The following is a 25,894-nucleotide window of genomic DNA, read 5'->3' as shown; positions in this document are numbered from 1 at the left end:
GGTACAAAGTAAAATTTATCTTCAAGGTGAAGCTGGTGATCTGGAAGCCCCTCTCTGGCTGTGGTAGCTTACTTTACGTTAAGGGCCATTACATAGAAGATACAGGCTCTGAAACCCCAGCCCTGCCACTTGTTAATTATATGACCTGTGTGATTTCATCTTTCTGAACATTGAATTCTTTATCCCTAAAAATGTGGTTACAATTGGTGTAATAAAGCCTATTAAGAGTCACCAAGTAACAAACAGTATCAACTTCTAGCTAAAATGACTGAAAATAGTCCATAACATGGGAGGGTTTTTATTTTTTTCAAGTATGTCTTTATTGACTTCAGAGAGAGGAAGGGAGAGGGAGAAATAGAGACAGAAACACTGATGAGAGAGTCATTGATTGGCTGCCTTCTGCACATCCCCTACTGGAGGTTGAGCCCAAAACCCGGGCATGTGCCCTGACCGGGAATTGAACCGCAGTCGCCTGGATCATAGGTTGATGTTCAACTGCTGAGCCACGCTGGCTGGGCAACGTGGGAGGTTTTTGATAATAATATTTGATAGTGCTTTACCATTTCAAAGCACTTTCATAAACATCCACATATATTCACACTGTTTATTCAGCCATGTACTGTAAACACCAGGAAATGGGCTCTGTATAAACCAGTGAATATTACTTGGCCATAAAAAAGAGTGAAATTTTACCATTTGCAACAGCAGTGAAATTGTCTCAGAGAGGTGATTTGACTTACCTCAGGTTACCCAGCTAATAAACGGCATTTAATCCAGATTCCACCTGAAATTCCACATCCTTTCCATTGTGTCTCACTCCTATCTGATCAGTGCAAACCCTGGATAATGAACCTGTGTATGGTCTTTGAGTGGGCACTGTAAGGTGTTTGGGCCTTTCCTTTGCCTGAGAAGCTTTCACCCTTGCATAGATAGCCTCAGCAGAGAGGCACAGGCAGAGACCTTGAGCTTTCTTCGTGGGCCCAGTATGGATGCCAGTAACCTAGTTGGCTCTCTGGAGCTAGACAGGTTTGTGCTGGTTATTCGAGCAAATTACTAAATTGCTCATAAGCTCTCATCACAGATAGAGTAGTGGCTCCTGATATTAGGGACCTGTCTCTGTAGCATTTAAAAGGCTCTGGTACATTCTGGTACCATCTTTCCTCTTTGAACCTAGTTGGAGTCGACCAACCACATTCCACACTGATTTTCATTGGTCCTAGGGAGCACTGCTCCTCCCTCAGGAGCAACACACAGACACACACACACAGACACACACACACAGACACACACACACACACACACACACACACACACACACACACACACACACACACACACACACACACACACACCCCCCCCCCCCCATCCAATTCAGAGGCATTCTTTGAGTGCCTCCCTCCTTATCCTTTTTACTCTGGAAAAAAATATTTTCAGAAGCAAACTCATTAGACATCATTCCTTTTGTTATTGGCCTGTGGATAGGAAGAGGCAAAGCAGTATTCAGATTAACCATGCCCAGGTGTAAACATCTATAGCTAATTCTACCTCTTATTCATCTTTCCTTGAATTCCCTTTCTTGACAAGAATAGCTGGCCTTTCCCCCACCCCCTGTTCCCTTCTGAGCATAGCTATAGATACTGGTTTTCACTTCCTTATCCAACTAATCTGAATTTGAGATGTCTGAGGTATGCTGTGCCCTTTTATTTTTTTTATAAGGTACTATGCCATATATTTTTTTAAAATATGTTTTTATTGATTTCAAAGAGAGGAAGGGAGAGGGAGAAAGAGAAACATCAATGAGGAGGGAGAATCATTGATCAGCTGCCTCCCAGAGGCTCCCCACTGGGGATCAAGCATGAAACCCAGGCATGTGCCCTGACCAGGAATCGAACTGTGACTTCCTGGTTCATAGGTCAGCACTCAACCACTGAGCAACACTGGTTAGGCTGCTGTGCTCTTTCTTTATTTGAGGCTGAAATCATCTTTTCAGACTCTCTTTTCTTCCCTTGGTCTGAGACCAGGAAGATACAATGTACTGGCTCCCTGGTATATGGAGGCGTTACTGTGATTAAGGGAGTCACCAGCTTTGTACAATAGCTAAAGTTTCTCAGTAAGTCCTAAGCAAAGAGCGTGGTATCCCCATTGATGTGAGAATAAGGGATTCTGGTCATCCAGAAGTCTCTAGGCTAGAGTTTCTGTGTCAGCTGTATTAATTTTCTCTCCTTTCTGCAGGTTGGTTTATAAGTGGTTCCTGCTGATCTATAAAATCAGCTATGCCACTGGCATCGTTGGCTACATGGCTGTCATGTTTACCCTTTTTGGTCTTAACTTATTATTCAAGTGAGTACTCTTTGTTTTTGTTTTTTCCTGGTGTTGGGGGAGGAGATGCTGGTGGGGGGATGTATCTTTCTTCCTGGGGCAAGTCCTGGTTATTAACAGGGGGAACATGGGACCCAGAATAGGAGACTTGAGCCATGGGGGAGTTAGAGTTTCAAATCATTGGTTGTATTTTCCAAGAATGTATATTTTAGTGGAAAAGTATAATAACAAAAGTAAGAATAATAATGATTATAGCCAGTCACCTGTAACTCTGTCACCCTAATAGAACCATTTTCCTTATCCATGTATTTGTTGCAACGTCCACTCCACCTGAGTGGTCTTATGTTCAAGGAGACTAGGAGCTGGCAAACTATGTTATGTGGGCCAAATCAGCCTACTACTGTTTTTATAAAATAAGAAAAATATTTCATTGGAACACAGTCACACACATTTGTTTACACATTGTCTATAGCTGGTCATGCAGTAAAACAGAAGAGTTTAATAATCATGGCAGGGACTATATGGGCCACAAAACTAAAATATTTACTCTCTAGCCCTTTACAGAAAAAGTTTGCTGACCCTGGACTAGACATTTGAATTCATGGGATACAGTTGGCCACACCTGGCAACAGATCCACCTAGAAGGATACAAGACAGGAAACTACAGGACAGTGTCTACAGAAGTTCTCATAGTAGTCCTAGGGCTGAGATGTGAGAGAGTGAGACCACATGGATAGATGTGGGAGCCAATTGGCCCAGAAGTCCCCCCTCACTCGCCCAAGGAACACATCCAGTTTCAGTAATCTCCCAGTCCAGGTGCAGTGTACTAATCACAGGTCATGTTTAATATACAAGAGTTGCTTTGTAGCACAGCTGGCATTCTATCTTTATCAGATCTCTCTTTTTCTTTTTTAATATATCTTTACTGGTTTCAGAGAGGGGAAGGGGGAGAGGGAGAGAGAGAGAAATATCAGTGATGAGAGAGTCATTGATCAGTTGCCTACTGCGCGCCCCCTACTGGGGATCGAGCCCCAAACCCAGGCATGTGCCCTGACCAGGAATTGAACCTTGATCTCTTGGATCATAGGTTCCAGTCACGCCAGCCAGACCCTTTATCAGGTTTATAAGGAAACAGTTCTAGAAAGTTAACCTGTGGCCATATAACTCGTGCTCCATTGTGGGGCACTTAGGTTGTTTTTCTATTTAGTGTTATCACAGATAACATTGTTCTGTTGCTTCCTAAGGTTACATTACTAGGAGTAGGAGTCTGGCTATTGCTTTATATTGTCATAAGCTTTCCAAAAGACCTGTATCAGCATATAGGTCCTCCTACCCCCAATTGAGGCAGAAGCCAAGAAATTCTGGGCTTTGGGACTAGTGGGTACAGTGAGTAGGCAGAAGAGGGTGGAAATGTGGTTTCCTGGCTGAGGTGATGAGGGTTGTGGATCACAAGGAATGCTAAGCCTGGGATAGTGCAGTGAAGCTAAAGAGATTTAGGATTCAAATTTAAATTCATGCCCACTGGCCTCTTCCCCAAACTTAATACCCTGCTTTATGTAGTGAGAGGACAGCCTTGGAATTCTTTCTTGGGGTAGAACAGACTGGAAAAATAAACAGGCTCCACAGAGGTTTATAGGAGAGCTCGTCAGCATAGTCTAAAACATCTCATCAAAGAAAAGGAAAATATATCCAGATATGTTCTTAACCTGTGTGGTTTAAAAAATAATAATTAAGATCCTGCATTATGTTTTAAAGCCATTTATTCTATAATTACAGTTTATTCTACTTGTATAAACTCTACAAGGAGGAAAACAGAATTGAGAATCTTGACCATTTTCATGTTACTGATCAGGTTAATTGGTGTAAGATCATGATGTCTAGTTAGTAGGTTAAATATTACAAGATTGATGAGCAGATTCACCTTTCTAAGATAAATTATCGTTTATAGCTTCAAGTGAACATATACAGTTCCCGATACTCTGTGTCTCTGTGTGTGTGTGTGTTTGTGTAATTGATTTTAAAGAGAGAGGAAGGGGGTAGAGAGAAAGAGAGAAACATCAATGTGAGAGGGAAACATTGATCGGTTGTGTCCTGTACACGCCCTGACTGGGGATTGAACCTGCAACTTGGGTATGTGCCCTGACTGGGAATCGAACCAGTGACCTTTGAGTGCACGGGACGGCACTTCAACCAACTGAGCCACACTGGACAGGGCACAAATATTTTAACAAAGGCTCTTTTCTGTAATAAACATTTATAGACTCAAGGTTGCAAATTACCAATCCTTGGACTTATTAAAACAAACCTCCTGATATTAAAGGAAAGAACTTTGTCCTCCTACCTGAAATTTATATAATTTTATTAACCAATGTCATCCCAATAAATTTAAAAAAAAATTTGTACTTTTTAGTAAATAGATGTGAACCAAAATGTAACTGGATGACGTACAGAATATGTATAGATGCAACTTAAAATTTTATGGTAACTGGTCTGTAACTGGCTTTTTTCTAAAAGCTGTGGTTGGCAAACTTTTTCTGTAAAGCATTAAATAATACACATTTTAGGCTTTGTGGGATAAAAGGTGAAATCTAGGATATGATATAGGTACTTAGAGAGAAAACTCCTTCCTTGTAGCACCCTGTTTGCCTGGGTGGGCTGTCTCAGATGGTGGGCATACTTTGTGCCCACTTGCCATCAGATAAGACATTCTCAGAAGTGGGCGTGAATGGGGGGGTATGTGGCCACTTGGATCATTTTCACTCTCTGCTCCAGTGACACCAGTGGAGTCCCCAATATGTAGGTGCCAACCAGAGCTGGCCCTAGGCAGCTGCAATGCATGGTTGCCAGTTGGAGGAGGCAGGCACTGTTAACAGAGTGGGGAATTGGGGCAGAAGGGGATACCCTGGCTTCACCTTTGTAGCTCACAATGCTAGCCTGTTCACGTGGTGCCCACAGACAGTATAAAAACAGGCAGCAGGCCAGATTTGGTCTTAGTTTGCCAACACTTGCTTCTAGCCCTTGAACCTTCCACCTTTAGGCACTGCCTTCTGTGTCCCGCAATAGTAATACAAAGCAGTCGTGTCTCAGGGCAGGCCATGCTACTTCCTTTACAGGATCAAACCAGAAGATGCCATGGACTTTGGCATTTCTCTCCTCTTCTATGGCCTCTACTATGGTGTCCTTGAGCGGGACTTTGCAGAAATGTGTGCAGACTACATGGCGTCTACCATAGGGGTGAGTTCACCTGGGCTCTTAATACTGCCTCCTGTCACCTCCAGAAAGTTCAGGATAGCATCACTTGTTTGATGGAAGAGATGAGCCATATAAAATCCTTCAAGATGTGGGTGGTATGTATGGAGATTTCTTCCTTAAAATTGGAAAGTCAGATCTCAGATGTACCCTGGAATTTTTAACTTTAGGACCATTATAGAAAAGAACCACTTTACCCAGCAGGAAGTTAACATTCATTCAACAAGTACTTTTGTAATGTCTGTGTGCCTGAACACTTTATGTGCTGGAATTACAAAGGTGTACAGAAATAAATGTATTCCTTGCCTAAGTAGAATTTACTCTCTAGGGACAGGGATGGGTATTAGGGTAATAAACACAAAAATAAATACAAAGTTATAACTTTAATAAATATTACGAAGGAAGGGTTCATGATGCAGCGTACAAATACAGTAGTGGCATTTGACCTAGCCTTGGGTCTCAAAAAGCTTTCCAGAAGAAGTGACTGTTGAGCTGACTTGAACAGTGAGTAGGAGTTAACTACTACATGAAGTAGGAAGTGAAGTGAAAATAGGTGGGGAAAATAGTGTGTGTAAGAATCCTGTGGTGTGAGAAAGGGTGGGTGTTTTGAGGAACTAAGGCTAATATGGTTGTAGGGCTGAGAATGTAGTGAAATAATCTGGAGACATTGTCAGAGGCTAGACTAGAAAAAGCTTTATAGACAAATGAAAGATTGTGATTTCTCTACTAAAAAGACTAGGAGGCTACAATAGAAAATGACATTGTCAGATTTACATTTTGAAAAGATTGTACTAGCTGCTGGGTAGAGAACAGATTGGAGAGGGAGCCACAGGTTAGAGTGGACCACTTAAGACTATTTAAGAGACAATTGTGTTAGTCTGGGAAAAATGAAGGAAGCTTGAATTAGGGTAGAGATGGTAGAAAGGGAGAGAGGAACACTATTTGAGAAATATTTTGGAGGTAAGTTTAATAGGACTTGGATATAGATTGGTTTTGGATCCTGAACGAAAAAATGTAAAGGTAGGTATCAGCTGAGATTTCTGACTCAAGCAAATCATTGAATGGTATACACTTCAGTGAGATAGTAAGAGGACAAGGTGGAGTCCATGGAGAAATTCTTCAAGCTTAAAATATGGTTAAAGTAACAGCTAATCTGAGAAACCCAAGTCAATATCGCTGTTTCTTTTTTTCATAATGGAAATGTATCTGTTTTGCTGTTCACATTCTCTTAATTATGTAAACAACACAGAAGCATTCCCCTTCTCAGTGTCATCCCTTTAGACTCCACCCCAAGGAAGAATATTTCAGACTTTAATGGACATTTCTCCATTTCTGTGCTGAAATACAGATGGCTCTGTCTGATGAAGGGGGACTGAAGGGCATTCAGTTCTTTTCAGCTTGGAGTGAAACCCTGGGGAACATCAGGGAAGTAGGTTCTCTTCTCTTGGAGCATCCAGATACCAATCCTAGCTTTTAGGCAGCAGATATCAATGGAGACCAACTAATAAGAACAGGAAAGGATTGGCACTGACTTTATGTGAGGTGCCTCAGGAACTCTGGAAGGGTTTAAGGCAGTTTTGCAAGTGGAGGACTATTTGCTGTGTTAACTTGTATGCCCATGCTACTGCGATCTCATTTGTGTCACAGGCCAGTAGGCTTAGGGCAATTTAGGTTAAATAATACTTAACCATCACCTTGGATACCTTTAATCAAGTATGATTTTAGGTCTGAGACTTTGTTTCCCAGTATTAGGGACTATTTTTCCTGTAATGGATCAAATTGAAAACAAAGTATATTGGGTCATTTTATAGACAGCTTATTAGATTCTTTTTTGAACAACTGTCTTATGTTTTAGCTGCATTTCGCTGTCTCATACATATTTGTGTAGGCTTCAGATCTCCCTTTAATCAGTTCACTTCCCAGGAGAGATTTCTGGACCCTAGATTATCTATTAACTTCACTTTCAACAACAGCTATTTTCTAAGACTGCTTCTATGGCATAGCCAGCTTTTCATAGTGACTCTTGCCAGTATCCTTTCCTTTACCCTCTAGTGATTTCTTTTTCTTCTCATTCTGTTTTTACAGGACCAATTCTCTGATTTTCCCAAGTTGTTGCCAACTTTATCTCCAGGTTATTATCAGCTGCCAATTTAAGCATAGCCTTAATTCCCTCAGGTGGGTCACTAATAACTAATCTACAGAATCCATCTTCTGTCCAAATGGGACTGAACTCAGAATTGATCCACAAGATAGCTTCTCCTCTAGGGGATGGGATCATTACATTGGTCTCTCCGAAATAGGATTTGGGCTGGACCTCTTCTTTGTTCTTGGGAAGAATTATTGGATGCTCCAGTGATTACAAATGATAATCTCTAATAAGATAATTCCCTAATTATGATAAATTCCACCTTTACCAAAAGACCTGTCAGGAGAATTTCTTGTTAGGTTGGAGGGTGCCTCAAACACCAGCTCTTGACGCCTCATATTCTCCTTCCCATTATGGAATCTTAATACCCCTACCGCTATTCTTTAATGGCCCAGCCCAAGTATAAACCCTTGTACTTTCCTGTACATTTTAGCACAGGAACAGAAGGATCAAGCAGTCACATTGGACTTTATTAAAAGGTTGAGGATGATAGCAGGAAAATAAACAAAGGGTACTTGACTGAAGTTAATCTGACTTAACCAGGCTGCTTGCTTTATAGGGTTTCCAGACCCTGCCTTATCCAACTCAGCCTACTGCTGTGTAGCTAGTGCCATTTTGGCACCCACCACATCTAGATAACTGTTTTCCAAATATCTGGACCTAGAGCCTGTATTCCAGACATAAATATGCCACCCCCTCCGCTATCCCTCAGGCCAGCCTTCTGAATCCTGATATCTAATATGAGGACTTAACCTCTTCCCTAGGGAATTGACATTGAGAATGGCTATCCCTTTCAGAGGAGCCATTCTTTCCAGTGCCTGTCCAATAGAATGTGATCTTGCTGACACTAACTATAGAGAGTTTGCTGTTTCCCCAGGTTACCATCTCAGAGCAGGAATTGGGTCATGGGAAGACTAGAATGGCTTGTAGTACTAGGTGAGTCACCAGGAGTTCATTCATTGTTCCCTATAGCAAATATTGCTGAAGTTTAGTGACATGCCTTCTTTTAGGACTTGGGATGATGCCAAAAGATCAGATCAGACCAGGCAAGGATATGGGGGGAGGGACTTCAACATGGGCTAAAGGGATAGATTGCACTGTTCTTTCCAACACAGCATTTCAAGACTCTTATTTCTCCACATCTTCGGTCAAGTGGGCCTTGGTGTGCTCTGGGCCTCTGAGCCATGGCAACCTGAATTTCAAGAATACCCCTGACCTTAAAACCAGAATCTAGTCAATGCTTTGGGGAAGGCAATTTGAGGAAGCCATGAAATTTCAGCCTTTCATGTATTCATTGGCCAACTCATTCACTTATTTATTCAGGCAACAGTTATTTATCAGCCATCTACAACGTACCAAGTATGAACAAGAGCAGTCTTTACTAGCCACCACTATTGCCCATGTCAGTAGCAGTCCTAGTCATTTTTTAAAATTGTGGTAAAATATACATAACATTGCCCTGGCTGGGTAGCTCAGTCGATTGGAGCATCATACCCTACACCAAAGGGTTGCAGGTTCGATTCCCAGTCAGGGCATATACGGGAGGCAACCGATCGATATTTCTCTCTCACATTGATGTTTCTCTTTCTCCCCCCCTTCCTCTCTCTCTAAAATAATAAAAAACATATCCTCGGGTGAGGATTTAAAAAAAATAGACAAAACATAAAATTTACCATCTTAACCATTTTTAAGTGTGTAATTCAGTGGCATTGATCACACATTATTCTGCAACCATCACTACTGTCCATCCATAAAACTCATCATTTTGCATAACTGAAGCTCTATACCCATTAAACAGTAACTCCACAATTTCCCCTCCCCCCAGCCCCAGGCAACCACCATTCTACTTCCTGTCTCTGAATTGGACCACTCTAGGTACTTCATTTAAGTGGACTTATGCAATATTTGACTTTTGTGACTGGCTTGTTTCACTTAGCATAATCTGCTCAAGGTTTACCCATGTTGGAACATATATCAGAATTTTCTCCCTTTTTAAGTCCGAATAATATTTCACTGTATGTATAGACCACATTTTCAGTCCTCATCATTTTTCCTAGTCCTTTTTACATTCTGTGGTCACGGCTCCTACTCTGAGAGTCATAGTTGATGTTGGAACTGTTCTGCTTACCATTGTCAGGAACTCGGTCTTATTCATCGCTTGGTTCTTAGAAATGAAACCAGGAGGTTTTGTAAGTATATTAACAAGTATTCCTGATTTCTTTTCACTGTTCTGTTTAATATAGAGCAGCTCTTCAGTTTGTCTCACGTAGAGAAACTTGTAATATGAACTTAAGTAATTCTCATCTTCTGATGAGTCTAGGGAACCTTGGATGTTTGTTTTTTTCCATCTGGTCACTGTGAGATCATAAGCTTGTGACAGCCAGTCAGTATAGTTTCCATGATTGTGAAATAAGCCTATTTTCTGAGGCTTCTTTCAGGCAGGGCAGTAACACACACTGTTCATGCTACATTGGGTCTACCTCACACTTTCTTTGTTTTATTTATTTTTTAATTGTCACCTGGGATATGTTTATTGGTTTTTAGAGAGAGAAGAGGTGGGGGGGAGGGGAGAGAGAAACATTGATTGGCTGCCTCCTGTACGTGCCTGGGGATCAAACTCTCAACCTAGGTATGTGCCCTGACTAGGAATCAAACCTGCAATCTTTTGGTGTACAGGGCGACGCTGAGCCACACGGGCCAGAGCTCTACCTCACACTTTCTATCTTCTGAGCAAGTTCCTATGCCTCAGAGTTACCTCTTGGATCATCAGTGGCCCAGATAACATCAGGACAGGACTAGCTGGCCATTCACCTGGCTTAAAGTAGTGGAAAGAACTAAGGAGTTAGAGTCTGACAGAACTTGCGTAAAATTCTAATCCACTTTTAATTAGCTACGTACTCTCCTTTTTTAATTTATTTTTTTATCCTCACCTGAGGATATGTTGTTATGATTTTAGAGAGAGAGGGAGGGAGGGAGAGAGAAATATCGATCGGTTGTCTCCTGTACGCACCCTGACCAGGGATTGAACCTTCAAACTTTTGGTGTTTGGGGTGATGCTCCAATCAACTGAGCCACCCGGCCAGGGCTAACTGTACTCTTAAGCAAGTTACTTTACCTCTTGGATCTTGTTTTCTTAGCTGTAATAATACTACCAGTCTTATAGAATTGTAAGGAACAATAGATTAATATGAAGCATTTTGTAGAGCACATTACCCAGTCCTGGTTTTCTTTTTGTCCCTGATATTTTCTGTCTCATCTGCTAACTTTTCCTTCTCTTAAATGTTATTGTTCCTCTGAGCTCAAATCTAAGTAATCTTCTCTACCCTTCACCTGGATATTTCACTTTTCTTTTTCCATTGCTTCCAGATTTCTAATCCAGAACTCTTCTCTGAGCTCCAGACTGTTACTATTTGGCATCATCAGCCTGTCCACTTCTCTCAATTTTTATTTCCCTCAAGTTAGCGTATGCCATCACCTTAGTACAGGCCTCCATCATCTGTTGCTTTTAAAGAATTATAATTGTCTCTTAGCTTGTCTCTCTAAATCCTCTTTGGCCTCATGTCCAATTCATTTTTCACTGAGAAGACAGAGTAATCTTTTAAAAAGTTTGAGTCCAATTATGTTACTCCTTTCTTAAATAAAGCCCTTAGATAAGATTTGCCATTTCAAGTCCAGAATGCTTCATACGGCTGATGAGATCTTACTGCTTTCCTGTCTCAACTCTTGAGCCACATTAGGTTCCTTTCAGTTCCTCAAGTGCACTGAGCTACAGGGGCCTCACTTGGTACCTCCTTTCACTTCTGCCAGTGTTTGTCTTGTTAACTCCCACCCATCCTCTACTTTTCAGCCTCAGTGTTACATAAGCCTTCTCAGACGACTTAGGCTCAGTTAGGAACCCTTTCGTTGCAATGTTCTTTCATAGCCCCTTTAATGCCTTTTTTAATTACTCTTATTTTAGCATTTTTAATCATTAGTTCTTATTTTATATAAATACATATGTATTTTTAGTATCAGTCTCCCCTAGTTGTGGTTTTCATGAGGACAAAGGCCAGGTCTGTGTTTTTCCAGCATCATATCCCAAGGCCCTTGTCCAGAGGCTGGTACTTAGTAGGTGCCCAATATATTTTGATGGAAGGAAGGAAGAGTTTGGGTGGCCTGCTCAAGGTTATCAAGATAGTGACAGAGGATTGAAATTAGGTCTGCCTAATCCTGACACACCATATGGCCCCTTGAGCCCTTTCCACTGAGAGATCAGGCTCTTGAAGTTAAACTGAAATCTGCCTCCCTGTGATTGACTCAACTCAGCTTCAGCGCCTCCTGCTACTTCTCCTCCTGTTTGGTTTCTGTGGGCGTGTGGGGTTGCTGGGGCTTTCCTGACCTGACAGGCTGACCTGATGACTTTGTTGAAACATTGTGGGATTTGACCCTGCTTGCCTGTTGCTACATTAGGCTCCTGAGGAGAAGTCCAGAAACATGTACCTGGGCTTCCCTCCTACTGTAGTTCCCTTTGATCTGCATCCTTTGCCCCAGTATCCTGAGGGCAGAACTCGGGGATGATTTGGGGTAAAGCTCTTCCTACTTCTGCTGCCAGTGCTGCGGGCCAGAGGGAGTGGCCCTGTTCCTGTGCTACATGATTGAATAGGGACTTAGTACCAGAGCTAGACCCAGGCCGTTTGATCTTTCTCTGTTCATTTGATGTGCCTAGAAGTTCTAAGCCAGAACATATTTCAGAGCCCTAAGGCTGTTGAGCTCTGGAAAGGCATTTAAGGTCTCTCTCCGCACCACCAGTACTAACACTAATCTTCCAGCTTTTGATAATTGTGTGGTTAGTGGACTCCTGTGGGCCTTGGCCCTGCCCTCTGACTCTAGTTTTTATCCTTTCCCACTGCCTTTTGCACTCTTGATAAATCAGAACCTTTGACTAACTGGCTCCCAGGGAGTTAAGTAGCTGATCTTCCTGCAGCATTCAGCAAATATTGATGAAACCCCTTGGGAAGACCTTGAGTAGGAACCAGAGTCTGGGTTCTGGTCCCCCTTTGTTTCTTTGCTTCTCTGGGCTTCTCTGGTGTTCTGTGAAAGTAAGTGAGCTCACCTTGAGCCACTTCACACAGTTTTGCACAAGGGTGAGGTGGGGGTAAAGGCAGGGAGCTCTGTATTCATGGATTCTTGGGACAGGATGGCAGCTCTGCCTTCTGCCTTTGAGGACTCTTGGGATCAGGTAGCAGTTCTGATTGCCAACAGAAACCATTCCTCAGAAAGGCAGCTTGGAGTGAGGGCAGCCTCCAGCTTCAGCTGAGGTTCTGGCAGAATAGCTGTGTCTGCTCGACATTCTACTGTCTCCTCCCTCACTGCCCGTCCCAGCACCCCATGCCCTCCCTCCCTTCTCTACTGGTCCTCACCCAGCTTCAGGGCTCTGGCTTTTTCACAGGATAGTTGTTTGGAATCAAAAGGGAAAAACAGAGCAAACTCAATTAAGAAAATACACGAAGGCTACTTTATGGGTGCAGGTAAAATTGTAATAATAAGTACAAAGGCTTTTTAAAACTCCATTATACATTTTTTGCAAGATGTAAATTTCTGGAGATTACTTGTACAACAATGTAAATGTACTTAAAATGAACTGTACATTTGAAAATAGTTAAAATGGTAAATTTTATGTTTTATCACAATTTATTATTATTTTTAAAATATATCTTTATTGATTTCAGAGAGAGGACAGGAGAGGGAGAGAGATAGAAACATCAATGATGAGAGAGTCATTGAGCATGCCCCCAAGTGGGGATCAAGCCTGCAACCCGGGCATGTGCCCTGACCGGGAATCGAACCCCAATCGCCTGGATCCGAGGTCGACACTCAACTGCTGAGCCATGCCCAGCCGGGCTATCACAATTTTTAAAACAAAAAAAAATACAGGTCTTAGAAAATTTCAAGTCTTTTCCCCTTGGGGTGAGGAAGAAATGATAAGTAGCTATTTAACAATGAACCACAAGAAAAGTATGCAAAATTTAGAATCTTTTGGGAGCCTGGAGTTGGTTATCCATTATAATTAAGCATGGTAAGAAATAATCGTTACTTTAAAAGTAATATATATTTATTAAGGAAAATTTGAATACAGAAAAGGAGGCAAAAGGAAAAATCATCAATAATCCTACTACCAAAACACCTTTGTTGTGAACATTCTGATATATTTCTTTCTGATCTCTCTCCTTTGGGTAGGGAGGAGCTTGTCTTTACATATGGTACCAGTCGTACTGTGCCTCCAGTTTTGTTCCCTGTTTTCACAATGTTCTATCTCAGGCTTCAGTTGACTTGCTGCCTGTTTATTTCCTTGAGTGTGCACCATAATTTATTTAGGCATTCTTATCTTGTTTATTTCCCTTTATGGTTATTTCCATTTCTTGTTTTTGTTTTTTTTAAAACTATTTTTTAATGTTTTTATTGATTTTTTTAGAGTGGAGAGGGGGGAGAGAGAAAAACATCAGTGTGAGAGAGAGACATCGGTTGGTTGCCTCCTGCACACGCTCTGACTGGGGCTCGGGATTGAGCCTGCAACCAAGGTACATGCTCTTGGCTGCAATCGAACCCTTCAGTCCTCGGGCCATTGCTAACCACAGAGCTGACTAGGGCGTTTTTATTGCTTTTTAGAGAGAGAGGAAGGGAGAGGGATAGAGAGAAACATCAAAGGTAGAGAAACATCATCAGTTGGCTGCCTCATGCTTACCCCTTACTGGGGACCAAGCCTTCAACCCTGGCATGTGCCCTGACAGGGAATCTAACCGGTGACCTCTCGGTGCATGGGAAAATGCTCAACCAACTGAGCCACACCAGCCAGGGCTGCATGAAGCTTTTTGAAAACATTTGTATTTCTTTCTTTCAGTTCCTTGAAGTGAAATTAATGGGTGAAAGTGTGTGACAGTTTGAGATATTATACCAAATGCTGTCCAAAAGGATTGAACCTCCTTTGCTGTGGCCACAGGTGTCTGAGAATGCCCTTATCACCAAAACAGCACTGCTCTGCATATTTCCTTTTTGAATTTTAGAGATGTTGTCCATGTCTGATAGATCCACAGCTTACCTGACATAGCTCCTGGTCACCAGCCCTGAGTCCTTTTCCCTCCCATTCTCCTTGTCCCTGATGCTGACGCAGCCCAGTCTTCAGGTCCTATTAGATCTGACTTCCTGACTCATCTCCAGTCTGTCCCTTTCTCCCTATTCACCCAGCAAGAATGAGGTCAATTTAGTGTATAGATGTTTCCTAGCTCTGTGACCTCCCCCTGCCACTTTGCCTTCTCTCCAGAAGACCTAAGGTCTCTGTGGTAGCTTCCCACTTTAGCTGATTCTCACATCTTTCCTGTCTTTCCCTTGTGCTCTTCTCTCCCAGTTCTACAGCGAGTCGGGCATGCCTACCAAACACCTCTCGGACAGCATGTGTGCTGTGTGTGGGCAGCAGATCTTTGTGGATGTCAGTGAAGAGGGCATCATCGAGAACACGTACAGGCTGTCTTGCAATCATGTGTATCCGCCTGGAGCTCCTGGGTCACATGCACACTGCAGTCAGGGAGGGAAGGGGGCGTGCTGCCCCGACCTTTGAGTGTAGGAGTCACAAGAGGGCAGACATTTGGGTGATGTACCATTAGAGAAGCCGACACCCAGGAGTAGAAGCTGCAGCCTTCAGAATCAGATCCCCCTGAATAACCCTCTAAGATTTGTCATGTACTTACTCAGCTCCCATTCTGTGCCATGTATTATATTGTCCCTATTTTGCCCCCTAACAACCTTGTAAGGTAGTTATTCTCACTTCACTTATGAGCAAATAGTTTCAGAGAGAAGGGACTTGCCCAAGTTTATACAGCAGATAAGAGGTGAAGCCAGCCTTTGAACCTTTCTCCAGAGCTAGTGCACGGGCACCTTAAGACCGACACAGAGCTGGGTGCCAAGCTGGCTGCCCACCAGTATTTCCCTTGACCAGTGGTGCTCAGATTCCACGAGTTCTGCATTCGCGGTTGGTGCATTGTGGGAAAGAAGCAGACGTGTCCCTACTGCAAAGAGAAGGTAGACCTCAAGAGGATGTTCAGCAACCCGTATCCTTTGTTTGGGTTCTTTTTGGGAGTGGGCAATGGAAAGAAAGCACTGGCCAATGTGACCCTGCATTTGTGTCCTCCTGGGGCCCTCCCTCCTCCCCCCAACCTGGTACATGTCCTCCATTCTATTTGGCCTCGGGTCTAAGAAAATTGGGGTTGGAACATAGGGCAGGACTAACACCTCAGCTTCTCATCATAGCTCTGGAACCTTCAAGTCTAAGTTGGTTGTTTTAGCAGTTACCACTTCCTGCTTGTTTTACTGTGTTCCTGGTACTGTTAAGTGCTCTACTCATGTTAATCTCCCTTGATCCTCTAGCAACTTTATGACCTGGGTAATAGTCTCATTTTACAGATGAAACAGCTAAGATGTTGAATAACTTGTTCAGGGTTACATAACTAATGGACGGTGATGCCTTATCTATGATTTGCAGGGCTGGAGACCAACTGTGCAGGGTCTGTAGGTGCAGGGATGGCTGAGGGATTCCCTATTCCCATCCACTATCAACACAGGACTTGTGCTTCTCTGAGCTCCCACTTCCTCCCTGCCAGCCTTCCCTCCTCACTGTCCTCACAGCCTGTCTGTTGGAAAGTGCCCAGCCACTTCTCTGCCCGCCCCCTTCACTCTGGGACTCAGAGACCCAGCTTTCTCCCCTTTCCTCCCAGCTGCCCTTTCTCTCTATTCCCTGAACACTAGCTGGGCTGCATGGGAGCCACTGCATCCCCAGTACATTTGCACAGTCCCTGGACAGGAGACCGGCCCTTTTAGGTTCCTTGCTTGGTTCTTGCAGGGACTAGTTTAGGAACAATTAAGTAACACCGCGGTCAAGCTAATGGTTGGGGCTCCCCTTAATTCTCAGAGACTAGGCCAGGCTGCTCTTTCTGATGCCTTTCAAGAGGATCCACCCCAGTCTCAGGAGGTCAGCCTGTGTTTTCCCCAGACCTGGAATCCCAGGCTCCCTTTCCAGGTGTCTTGCCAGTGTTTACCTGTAAAATGAAAGGAACTTATCTCCAGAGCCCTTTGGCCTCAATAGGGCCTGGTGCTTAGTGCCTCTGGGTGGAGATTCCTTTAGGCCTCTGCCAGGGCTTATCCCCTGTGACTCGCTCTTGTTCCCTTCTGCCTCTGTCCCTAGACTCATCCTCTTCTTTACCTCAGCCTTCCAATTGGACATTAAAAGAACCTTCAGGTTACCTTATTTAACTCCCAGCTTCCCTATAGCCATTGTCACAGGTATATTTACAACAGTCTCGGGCCATGTTTTTTTTACATCCTAGAGAAGTTGTTCCATGGTCGACCCTCCTTGCATGTCAGTCATGGAGAGCTTAGTTCCACTTCTCCACTCCCATCTGCACTGGCCCCTCTGTCCTCCTTTCCCTGCTCTCTGGATTCAGTGCTTTGTTTCAATATAGAAAGGCTGTCAGGGCTTTCTAGAAAGCAGCTGGAAAGTGTGGGCAGTCCCAGGGAGGATGTGGGCAAACCCTCTGACCATCCCCTAGACCAGCCTTATCAGCTTTGTGCACAGCCTCTTTCCTTTAACACACTGGCAGCTGGGAGAGGCCCCACGTCATGTACGGGCAACTGCTGGATTGGCTTCGCTACTTGGTAGCCTGGCAGCCCGTCATCATTGGCCTGGTACAAGGCATCAACTACATCCTGGGCCTCGAATAATCAGGCAGAAGAGCATCCACCCACCATGGACCTCAGGGCACACTCCTTCCTGCCCTTCAAGACCTCTTGGGTGGGAAAGACTCAAAGGGGCACTTGGGCCACTCAGGACCCTTCCGGCTGTGTCTGGGCAGGGGAGGGTTATGATGGTGAGCTGGCCAGTGGGGCTGTCAGCAGTGGGGGCTTTTTAAAAGAAAACTATTTTGATGAATATATTTAAAAACCTTTTTTATTGTGGAGCATAGGAATTGCCCCAACTCCTCCAGGCCTTACCCTCCCTGCTTGAGCAGGGCGGGAGCAGAGTCGAAAACTTTTTGAGTTAAAGGAGCCTTCTCGCCTCTGGCAGAGAGCCTCAGCCCACCCCCTTCCCTTCGTTCCCTCATTGGGGCTCAAGCCTGGCACACCCAGTGTGGAAGAGCTGAAGCCCTCTGACCGGTGCCACAGATGAGTACTGTGTGGTGAGGTGTCTTCTATCTTCCCCTGTCCAGGAGCCATAGGCTGGTTGAGGCAAGTGGAACCTTGTGACTTTTCCAGCGAGGGAAGCCTTGGGACCTCAGAATGCACTGAGGATTTGTTTGGGGGCAGCCAGAAGCAGGAGCAGTTTGGGTGACCTGCCCTGAGCAGGACTGTACTCAGCCAGGAACGGAGGCCATGGGGGATGCAGTGATTGACGGCCCCTTGTACCCGGAAGTGGCCATATGTGCCATAGGCCATTCTGCCACATCACTTCCTTCCCTAAACGCCTGAGTGACAGTTTGTGTGCGTAAGTCTGAATGAATGCGGCAGAGGGACTGTGACACATGTGAGACTGTTCCCTTGGAGCTGGCAGGGGATTCCCAGCCAGGGAGTATCCCTACGTCAGCCTTGTCGTTTGCTGGTCTTGCCTGGCCCTGGCAGTGGGAGTTGGGGTGTGTGGGAGGAGGATAAGGCCCGGGTGAGTATAGCTTCTGAAAAGGGGTTCCAGGGAGGCCCCAGCCCTAGTCCTAGGACCTTTGAGGATGTGGGAGGGTAAACATGGGCCTTCCACACTGGGCTCGTAGGAGACGTGGCCCAGCTGGGCTGAACCCTTCCAGGGCAGCAGGAACCAAGAAAGGTCTTGTCACTTCGTTTTGAATAAAGCTCCATGAGCTGGGTTGGAAAGCTGAACATCATCTTGCTTTTCTTCTTCCCACCTCCTTCCCTGGGGTCCCCAGGGATGCCTTGCCTTGGCTGCCTTTTGCTGCTCCTGATTGAGAGCTGAGGCCCTGGGGGTTGGCCCTGCTCAGCATCCCTGGGAGTGGTGGAATGCCAAGCTCCTTTCCTGTGGCAGAAGGGGCCCTGGAGCATCACTGGGTGGCTGTGTCCTCACCACCTGAGGTCAGTGCCCTGCCACCACCCCTTCTCAGGGCCATTCTCAGCTGTGGCTTCCCACAGTCTCCCCTCTTTTCATGCCTATCCTCAGAGTGGACTGGGGGCTGGAGGGGAGCTGAAGGGTCCAGGGATCACCCTTTTACTTGTGTCCCCCAATCCCATCAGGCTCATGTGAGAAGCTGAGGCCAGGCTATCCAAGACTCTTCATGTTTCACCAGTCCTGAGTCCCATGACCTCCTAGTGGCCCAACTCTGGTCTTGCTGACACACTGAAGTAGATCCTATCCTATCTCCTTTCTCTCTTGTCCCCACTCCTATCCTTGAAAGGACTCTCTCAGAGCCCTGGGCAGCCTTGCCCCCTGACTTAACTGCTGGGGTGCTGGGAGGAGTTTCCCTCTGTCCTGCAGCCTAGTACCTCCTGGGATAGGAGGTAAGGGAGGGACTGAGAGTTGGAAATGTAAAGTAGAGCCCTGGAGAACAGAATGTGTGACTTTGTCCCCTGTATTTAAATTAGGAATATGAGTCTGGTGTCCACACTAGTAAAACCCCATTGGAATTGCAGCAGACAATGTTCCTGACATCCTCTAAAGCCAGTTCTGTGTCCTGGCCTCCGTCCCTTTTTCCCCATCCCCCTGAACCTACTGACCACAGAAGTCACAAACATCAGTCACTCAGGTTTTGTCCTTCACACTTGGTACATACATACACTGGATCACCAGTCCTGCTCTTTCTACCTCCCTTACCCTGACAGTGGGTAGCAATTTTGCATCCCAGGTGCCTTACCTCACCCTGATCCTGGCTTTGCCACAGTTTCAGCTCCATTTGTCCCATTGGCTACCAGACTCGTGTTGCTCAAGCCAGTGAGCCAGTTTCAAGTTCTGGGCATGGCTCTGCAAGGTCCTGCAGAGAAGCTGAAGTGCGCTCAGCGCAGTTCCCGTGGCATGGCTCAGTCGGACCAGGCAGCGGAGTGGAACTGCGGAGCTCTGAGAAGGGTGATTCTGAAAAGCAGGGCTCTTCAGGCTTCTTGGGAGCCAGGTTGGGGGAATCTAGACTTCCTGGGGAACCTAGACCTGTATCTCTGGCCAAGGGGCTGGGATGAGAGAGGTGAGAAGAGTTCATTGTGGTTCTGGGTGGCTGTTGGCCTAGTGGTTGGGGGAGTGGAGAGCCTGAGAAAGATCTGGGTGTGGGTGGGCTGCAGTGACATTGAACATGAAATGGTCAAGTTGATCCAACACATTGGGGTCCGCAGTGCCTAGGAGAGTTGTCCCCTTGAATATCAATGTGATTGTGAAAGAGGAAGCAGGAGGCCTGCTCATATAGGAGCAAAGATGGATACTAAAGTTCTGACCCTTCGCTGGGATGGAAGAGTTGATCTGCGAGAGACTCTTTGATTAGTTCATACTAATGTGACCCTGGGAGGGTGAGGATATGGGTGGACTAAAGACCCTACCCAGGCTGATACTGGTTGGAGAGTAGGAGGTACTAGGAAATAGCAAGAAGGTTCCTGGCCACTGTGAGTAGTATCCAAGAGCCTGCTTGATCCCCTGGTTAGAATCATAGTGAAAGTGAAATAGAGACCAGTGCTTTCCCAGAATGATTTCATTTGATCCTGTCCTTCCCAGAACCAGCTCCAGCAGTGAGGAGAGCATTGTCTCCCCTTGTGACTAGGTAAGTCCCTGGCCCCTCTTTTGGCCTCAGTTTCTCTGTCCCTATACGGAAGAGGTTAGGCTGGACTGAAAACTAGCATGTTAATGGTGATAAGAGCTTGGGTGTGGAAAGACTGTCCCTAGGTGACCGGCTTTGTTTCTAAGGCTGAAGAGCCTCTGCCACATGCCTGCCTTCCAGGAGCTACTGGCAGGGGCCTGGTAGTCCACTGCAAGTTAGACCTAGGGAGGGGCTGTGGGATCTACAGGAAGGAGGGGGCCACACGTGGCTGGGATCTAGGCCAGCCTCTGAGATGTGGAGAAGTAGTTACTCACCATTCTCATTCCTGCCTGCCCCCAAAGAGGAAGAGGTCATTGCACACATATATAGAGCCAGGCACTCCAGCTCCTGGCACATCATGACTGCCAGACAGAACTCAACACCAGGTAGGACCTGGGTCTGTGCATGGGGGCCAACGAGGGAGGGAGGGGGAGGGCGGGGGGTAGAGCGGTGGGAAGCTCTGAGGACAGAATGGAGCAGTTTGGTTGCCCCAAGCCTTAACCCCCAAGTGACTCCACTCCCACTGTACTGCTGTTTTCAGCCTCTGTCCAGACCTGTGGCTCTGGCTCCATTCCAACATCTCCCCGAGCTCCTTCCTTTTTTTTTTTTAATCCTTACCGGAGGATATTTTTTCCATTGCTTTTCAGAGAGAGTGGAGGAGGGGGAGAAACATCAATGTGAGAGAGACACATTGATTGGTTGCCTCCTACATGTGCCCCGACTTGGGCCGGGGATTGAGCCCGAAACAGAGGTACATGCCCTTGGCCCGGGACCCTTCAGTCTATGGGCCAACGCTGTAACCACTGAGCAAAATTGGCTAGAACCCTGTGGTCCTTTCAAAAAGGGCCAGGACATAGGCTCTGAGGGTCCTTCTGCCCCTCCAATTCCATAGGCAGAGCCCAGGAATCTCTGGGCCAGAGCTGTATCCAGGCAGCAACTCCCTCTTCAGCTAAGACCCAAGCCTGGGTCCTGAGCATTCCCAGGCAGTCCTGACAGCTGCTTATCCCTGTGACTGTACTTTCCCCAGACCCCAGCCCTTTGTGGTTCCTGTTCCTGTGTGCCCACATCGGCTCCCAGTTGGCGAGAGCTACACCCATACCTCAGACCATCACAGCTGCTACAGCCTCAGCTGGGATCACAAAGGGCCACTCCTTCACCCACCCCTCAACACTCCCAAGAGCTAAGCAGTGCCCAGCATTGGAGATGATCTGGCTAGAAGTGGAAGTCGCACTAAGTAAGGAGCAATTTTGAAGAAAGCCCAGGAGGGCACAGTGTTTGGAGGGTAGGCTGTCAGCATGGGGTAAAAGGGTTGGGTTGACTCCTGAATATACCCCCCCTTCCCTTTTGCTATTAGCCCACCACCAACCTGGCCAGCTTGGCTGAGCACTGAGCATTCTCTGTGTCCCACCCAGCATCATGAGTATGGGCAGAGTGCCCTGCTCTCTATCGAATGGGACAGAGAATTCAGACAAGGAAAGGTGAGAGGATGCCCAGAGCCTGGACTGCAGTGTACTCAAGGCCCAGCCTCTACTCTTAGAGCCCACTCAGAGGAGCAGTGGCTAGTAGGGCTGCCTCCTTGGCTGGGGGTCCTAGAGTCACTGAAGCTGGGCACTAGAAAAGGTCATCCTGAATAAACAAGCTCTGGAGTAATCACCTGAACCAAGGACCTGTCCCCAGATTCCTTGCTCAGCCTCGGGCTTCCACTTTAACAGACTTTCCCACCTGGGTGGTGTGCTAAGCAGCACTCTAGGTTCCTGGGTCATGGGGACTGTGGCATTGGGCAGGGTGGGCCGGCCACAGGATGATGGGAGGGCCTGCTCTACAGAAGGGCTAAGGGCTGACAGCCGCTTGTGCCCCTAGATGGAACTCTCACTTTGTCCTGTACCGCCTGCAGCCGCTTCCACCACTTCAGCATTCTCTACTGGCTGGGCAATGGTTCCTTCATTGAGCATCTCCCAGGCCGGCTGTGGGAAGGCAGCACCAGGTGAGGGGCATGGTGGCGAGGCCCGCAGGAGGGAGGCCTCCTCCTGCAGTCCTCTCATGGCCCTTTCTTATCTGCTGCAGCCAGGAGCGCAGGGGCACCACCACTCAACTAAGGAAGGCCTTGGTGCTGGAGGAGCTGAGCCCCACCTTGCGCAGCACCAACTTTTCTTGTGTTTTCATGGATCCCGAGCACACTGTCCAGCGTCCCTTTGTCCTGGCCCATCTCTTGGTAAGGAACCTGAGAGGAGGATTCCAGGGCCGGGAGGAGCTCTGCTCCAGTGTGGGAGGAAAAAATGGGCTCCGCCCAGAGTAGTCTCTAGCTAATGACTACCATTCCCGCAAGTCCCCCCGGCCCAAGGTGGAAACTAAAAAGGACTTTGGACACAAGCAGAGGAGGCATGGCCTAGAGGAAAATGATGAGATATCCCTCCTCTCTTAGCCCTGATCCTTGTCTGTCTTTACTTCTCCAGGCTGGGCTGAGGACAACCATGCCCCCCACTCAAGAAACCCTTCAGAGCGTCCCCTCTGCCTCATCATCCTGACAGGTGAACTCTGAAGCCTGGGTGAAACGCTATCTCTTCATTTAGGTCTAGGTTCTGTCAGCTCAGGCCACAGTCTGCATCAACTTATATGTTATGTTTGTATAGGCATACCTTGTTTTATTGTGCTTTGCAGATAATGCATTTTTTGCAAATTGCAGGTTGTGGCAACCCTGTGTCGAGTAAGTCTAGTCACACTATTTTTCCAACAGCATTTGCTCACTTCATGTCACATTTTGGTAATTCTTTCAATATTTCAAACTTTTTCATCATCATTATATTTGTTATGATGATCTGTGATTAGTGATCTTTGATGTTACTATTGTAATTGTTTTGGGGTGCCATGAACCATGCCCCTATAAGGTGGTGAACTCAGTTGATAATTGTTTGTTCTGGCTGCTCTGCTGACCAGCTGTTTCCTGTCTCTCCCCCTCTCCTTGAGCCTCCCTATTCCCTGAGACACAGCAATATTGGAATTAGGCCAGTTAATAACCTGCAGTGGCCTCTAAGTGTTCTAGTGAAAGGAAGAGTTACCTGTCTCTCACTTTAAGTCAAAAGCTAGAAATGATCCAACTTAGTGAGGAATGCATCTTGAAAGCCCAGATAGGCTGCAAGCTAGGCCTCCCTCTTGTACCAAATAGCAAAATTGTGAATGCAAAGGAAAAGTTCTTGAAAGAAATTGAAAGTGCTACTCCACTGAATGCATTAAGAAGAAAGCGAAAGAACCTTATTGCTGATACAGAGAAAGTTTTGTGGTCTGGATAGGTGAAACCGACCACATTCCTTTAAGCCATAGCCTAATCCAGAGCAAGGCCCTAATTCTCTTCAATTCTATGAAGGTTGAGAGGTGAGGAGGCTGCAGAAGGAAAGTTGGAAGCTAGCAGAGGTTGGTTCATGAGGTTTAAGGAAAGAAGCTGTCCCCATAACATAAAAGGGCAAAGTGAAGCAGCCAGTGCTGATGTGGAAACTACAGCAAGTTATCCAGCAGATCTAGCTGAGGTAATTAATGAAGATTGTTACACTTAACAGATTTTCAACCTAAATAAAACAGCCAGAAGGGTTTCTATGGGAAGATGATGCCATCTAGGATTTTTACAGCTAGAGAGAAGTCAATACCTGGCTTCAAAGTCTCAAAGGAGTCCTGGCCAGTGTGGCTTAGTTGGTTGAGCATCATCCTATGCACCCAGAGGTTGCCAGTTCAATTCCTGGTCAGGGCATATGCCCAGATTGCAGGCTCAATCCCCAGTAGGGGGCATGCAGGAGGCAGCCGATTCATGCTTCTCTCTCCCTTCCTCTTTAAAATCAATAAAAAACATATATTTTAAAGTACAGGCTGACTTTCTTGTTAGGAGCTAATGCAGCTGCTGACTTTTAAGTTGAAGCCAATGCTCATTTACCCTTCTGAAAATCCTAGGGCCCTTAAGAACTGTACTAAATCTGTTCTGCCTGTGCTCTAGAAATGGAACAACAAAACCTGTATGATAGCACACCTGTTTACAATATGATTTACTGAATAATTAGCCCATTGTTGGGACCTACTGCCCAGGGGAAAAAAAAAATCCTTTCAAATTAATGCTGCTCATTGACAAGCACCTGGTCACCCAAGAGCTCTGATGGAGATGTACGATGAGATTAATGTTGTTATCACGCTGCGAACAACATCTATTTTGCAATCTGGATCAAGGAATAATTTCAACTTTCAAATCCTAAGAAATACATTTCATAATGCGATAGTTGCCATAGTGATTCCTCTGATGGATCTGGGCAAAGTTAAAAGCATTCTAGAAAGGATTCCCCATTCTAGATGCCATTAAAAACATTAGCCCCCGGCCTGCGTGGCTCAGCAGTTGAGCATCTACCTAGGATCCAGAAGGTCATGGTTCAATTCCCAGTCAGGGCACATGCCCGGGTTGCAGGCTCAACTCCCAGTGAGGGGTGTGCAGGAGGCAGCTGATCAGTGACTCCCTCATCATTGATGTTTCTGTCTCCCTCTCCCTTCCTCTCTGAAATCAATAAAGATATATTTAAAATAAGAAAAAAAGAACATTAGTGATTCATGGGAATAGGTCAAAATATTACCATTAACGGGAGATTGGAAAAAGTTGTTTCCAACCCTCATGGATAACTTGGAGGGGATTCAAGACTCCAGTGGAGGAAGTAACTGCAGATGTGGTGGAAAAATAAGAAAATTAGAAGTGTAGCCTGAAGATGTGACTGAATTGCTATAATCTCATGATAAAACTTTAATAGATGAATTGCTTCTTGTGGATGAGCAAAGTGGTTTCTTGCAGTGTACTCCCAGTGAAGATGCTGTGAAGATTGTTGAAATGACAACAGATTTATTAGAGTATTACTTAGATGATAAAGCAGCAGCTGGGTTTGAGAGGACTGACCCCAACCCTGGCTAGCATGGCTCAGTTGGGATTGTCGTCCCACGCACCAAAGGGTGGCAGGTTTAATCCTATCAGGTCGTGTGCGGGAGGCAACTGATGGATGTTTCTCTCCCTTCTCTCTAAAAATCAATTTAAAAAATAGAGGATTGACTCCAATTTTTTTTAGAATTTTTTTAATTTTAATTTTTTGGAGAGACAAACATTGATGGGAGAACAGAACATTGATTGGCTGCCACCTGATTGCCCCCTACCAGGGATCAAGCCTGCAACCCAGGCATGTGTCCTGACCAGAAATCGAACCAGCAACCTTTCGGGGCATGGGACTATGCCTAACCAAGCCACACTGGCCAGGGCTTGACTTCTGTTTTGAAAGAAACTACTGTTGCATGCTACAGAGAAATCATTCGTGAAAGAGTCAATGTGGCAAACTTCATTTTCTTATATTAAGAAATTGCTAGAGCCACCCAA

At 45.6% G+C, this 25,894-nt stretch overlaps 2 protein-coding genes across 7 annotated transcripts in view; both read left to right on the top strand.

The window, feature by feature from the left end:
* The window catches only part of RNF121 (ring finger protein 121), a 74,702-nt gene extending 56,098 nt beyond the window's left edge, over window positions 1-18,604 (top strand). For all 6 annotated transcript variants that reach the window (XM_081155436.1, XM_081155435.1, XM_081155432.1 and 3 more), the window contains 5 exons: window positions 2,233-2,340; window positions 5,433-5,553; window positions 15,096-15,229; window positions 15,694-15,795; window positions 17,341-18,604. In XM_081155436.1, coding sequence (XP_081011562.1) covers window positions 2,233-2,340; window positions 5,433-5,553; window positions 15,096-15,229; window positions 15,694-15,795; window positions 17,341-17,461 — 586 coding nt within the window. In that variant the 3' untranslated portion in view covers window positions 17,462-18,604. The remainder of the gene's footprint in view (window positions 1-2,232; window positions 2,341-5,432; window positions 5,554-15,095; window positions 15,230-15,693; window positions 15,796-17,340) is intronic.
* A 94-nt stretch (window positions 18,605-18,698) lies between these two features.
* On the top strand, window positions 18,699-25,053 carry IL18BP (interleukin 18 binding protein). Its single transcript, XM_081155437.1, is given in 7 exon segments — window positions 18,699-20,475; window positions 20,814-20,897; window positions 21,539-21,745; window positions 22,372-22,495; window positions 22,576-22,723; window positions 22,965-22,999; window positions 23,001-25,053. Coding segments are annotated over 6 exon segments (585 nt in total). The 5' UTR covers window positions 18,699-20,475; window positions 20,814-20,869; the 3' UTR covers window positions 23,044-25,053.
* The last annotated feature ends 841 nt before the right edge of the window (window positions 25,054-25,894 follow it).

The sequence above is a fragment of the Miniopterus schreibersii genome (genome assembly GCF_964146895.1).
Source record: "Miniopterus schreibersii genome assembly, chromosome: 12".
NCBI classification, from domain to species: Eukaryota; Metazoa; Chordata; class Mammalia; order Chiroptera; family Miniopteridae; genus Miniopterus; species Miniopterus schreibersii.
This window is presented reverse-complemented; position numbering and strand designations above follow the sequence as displayed.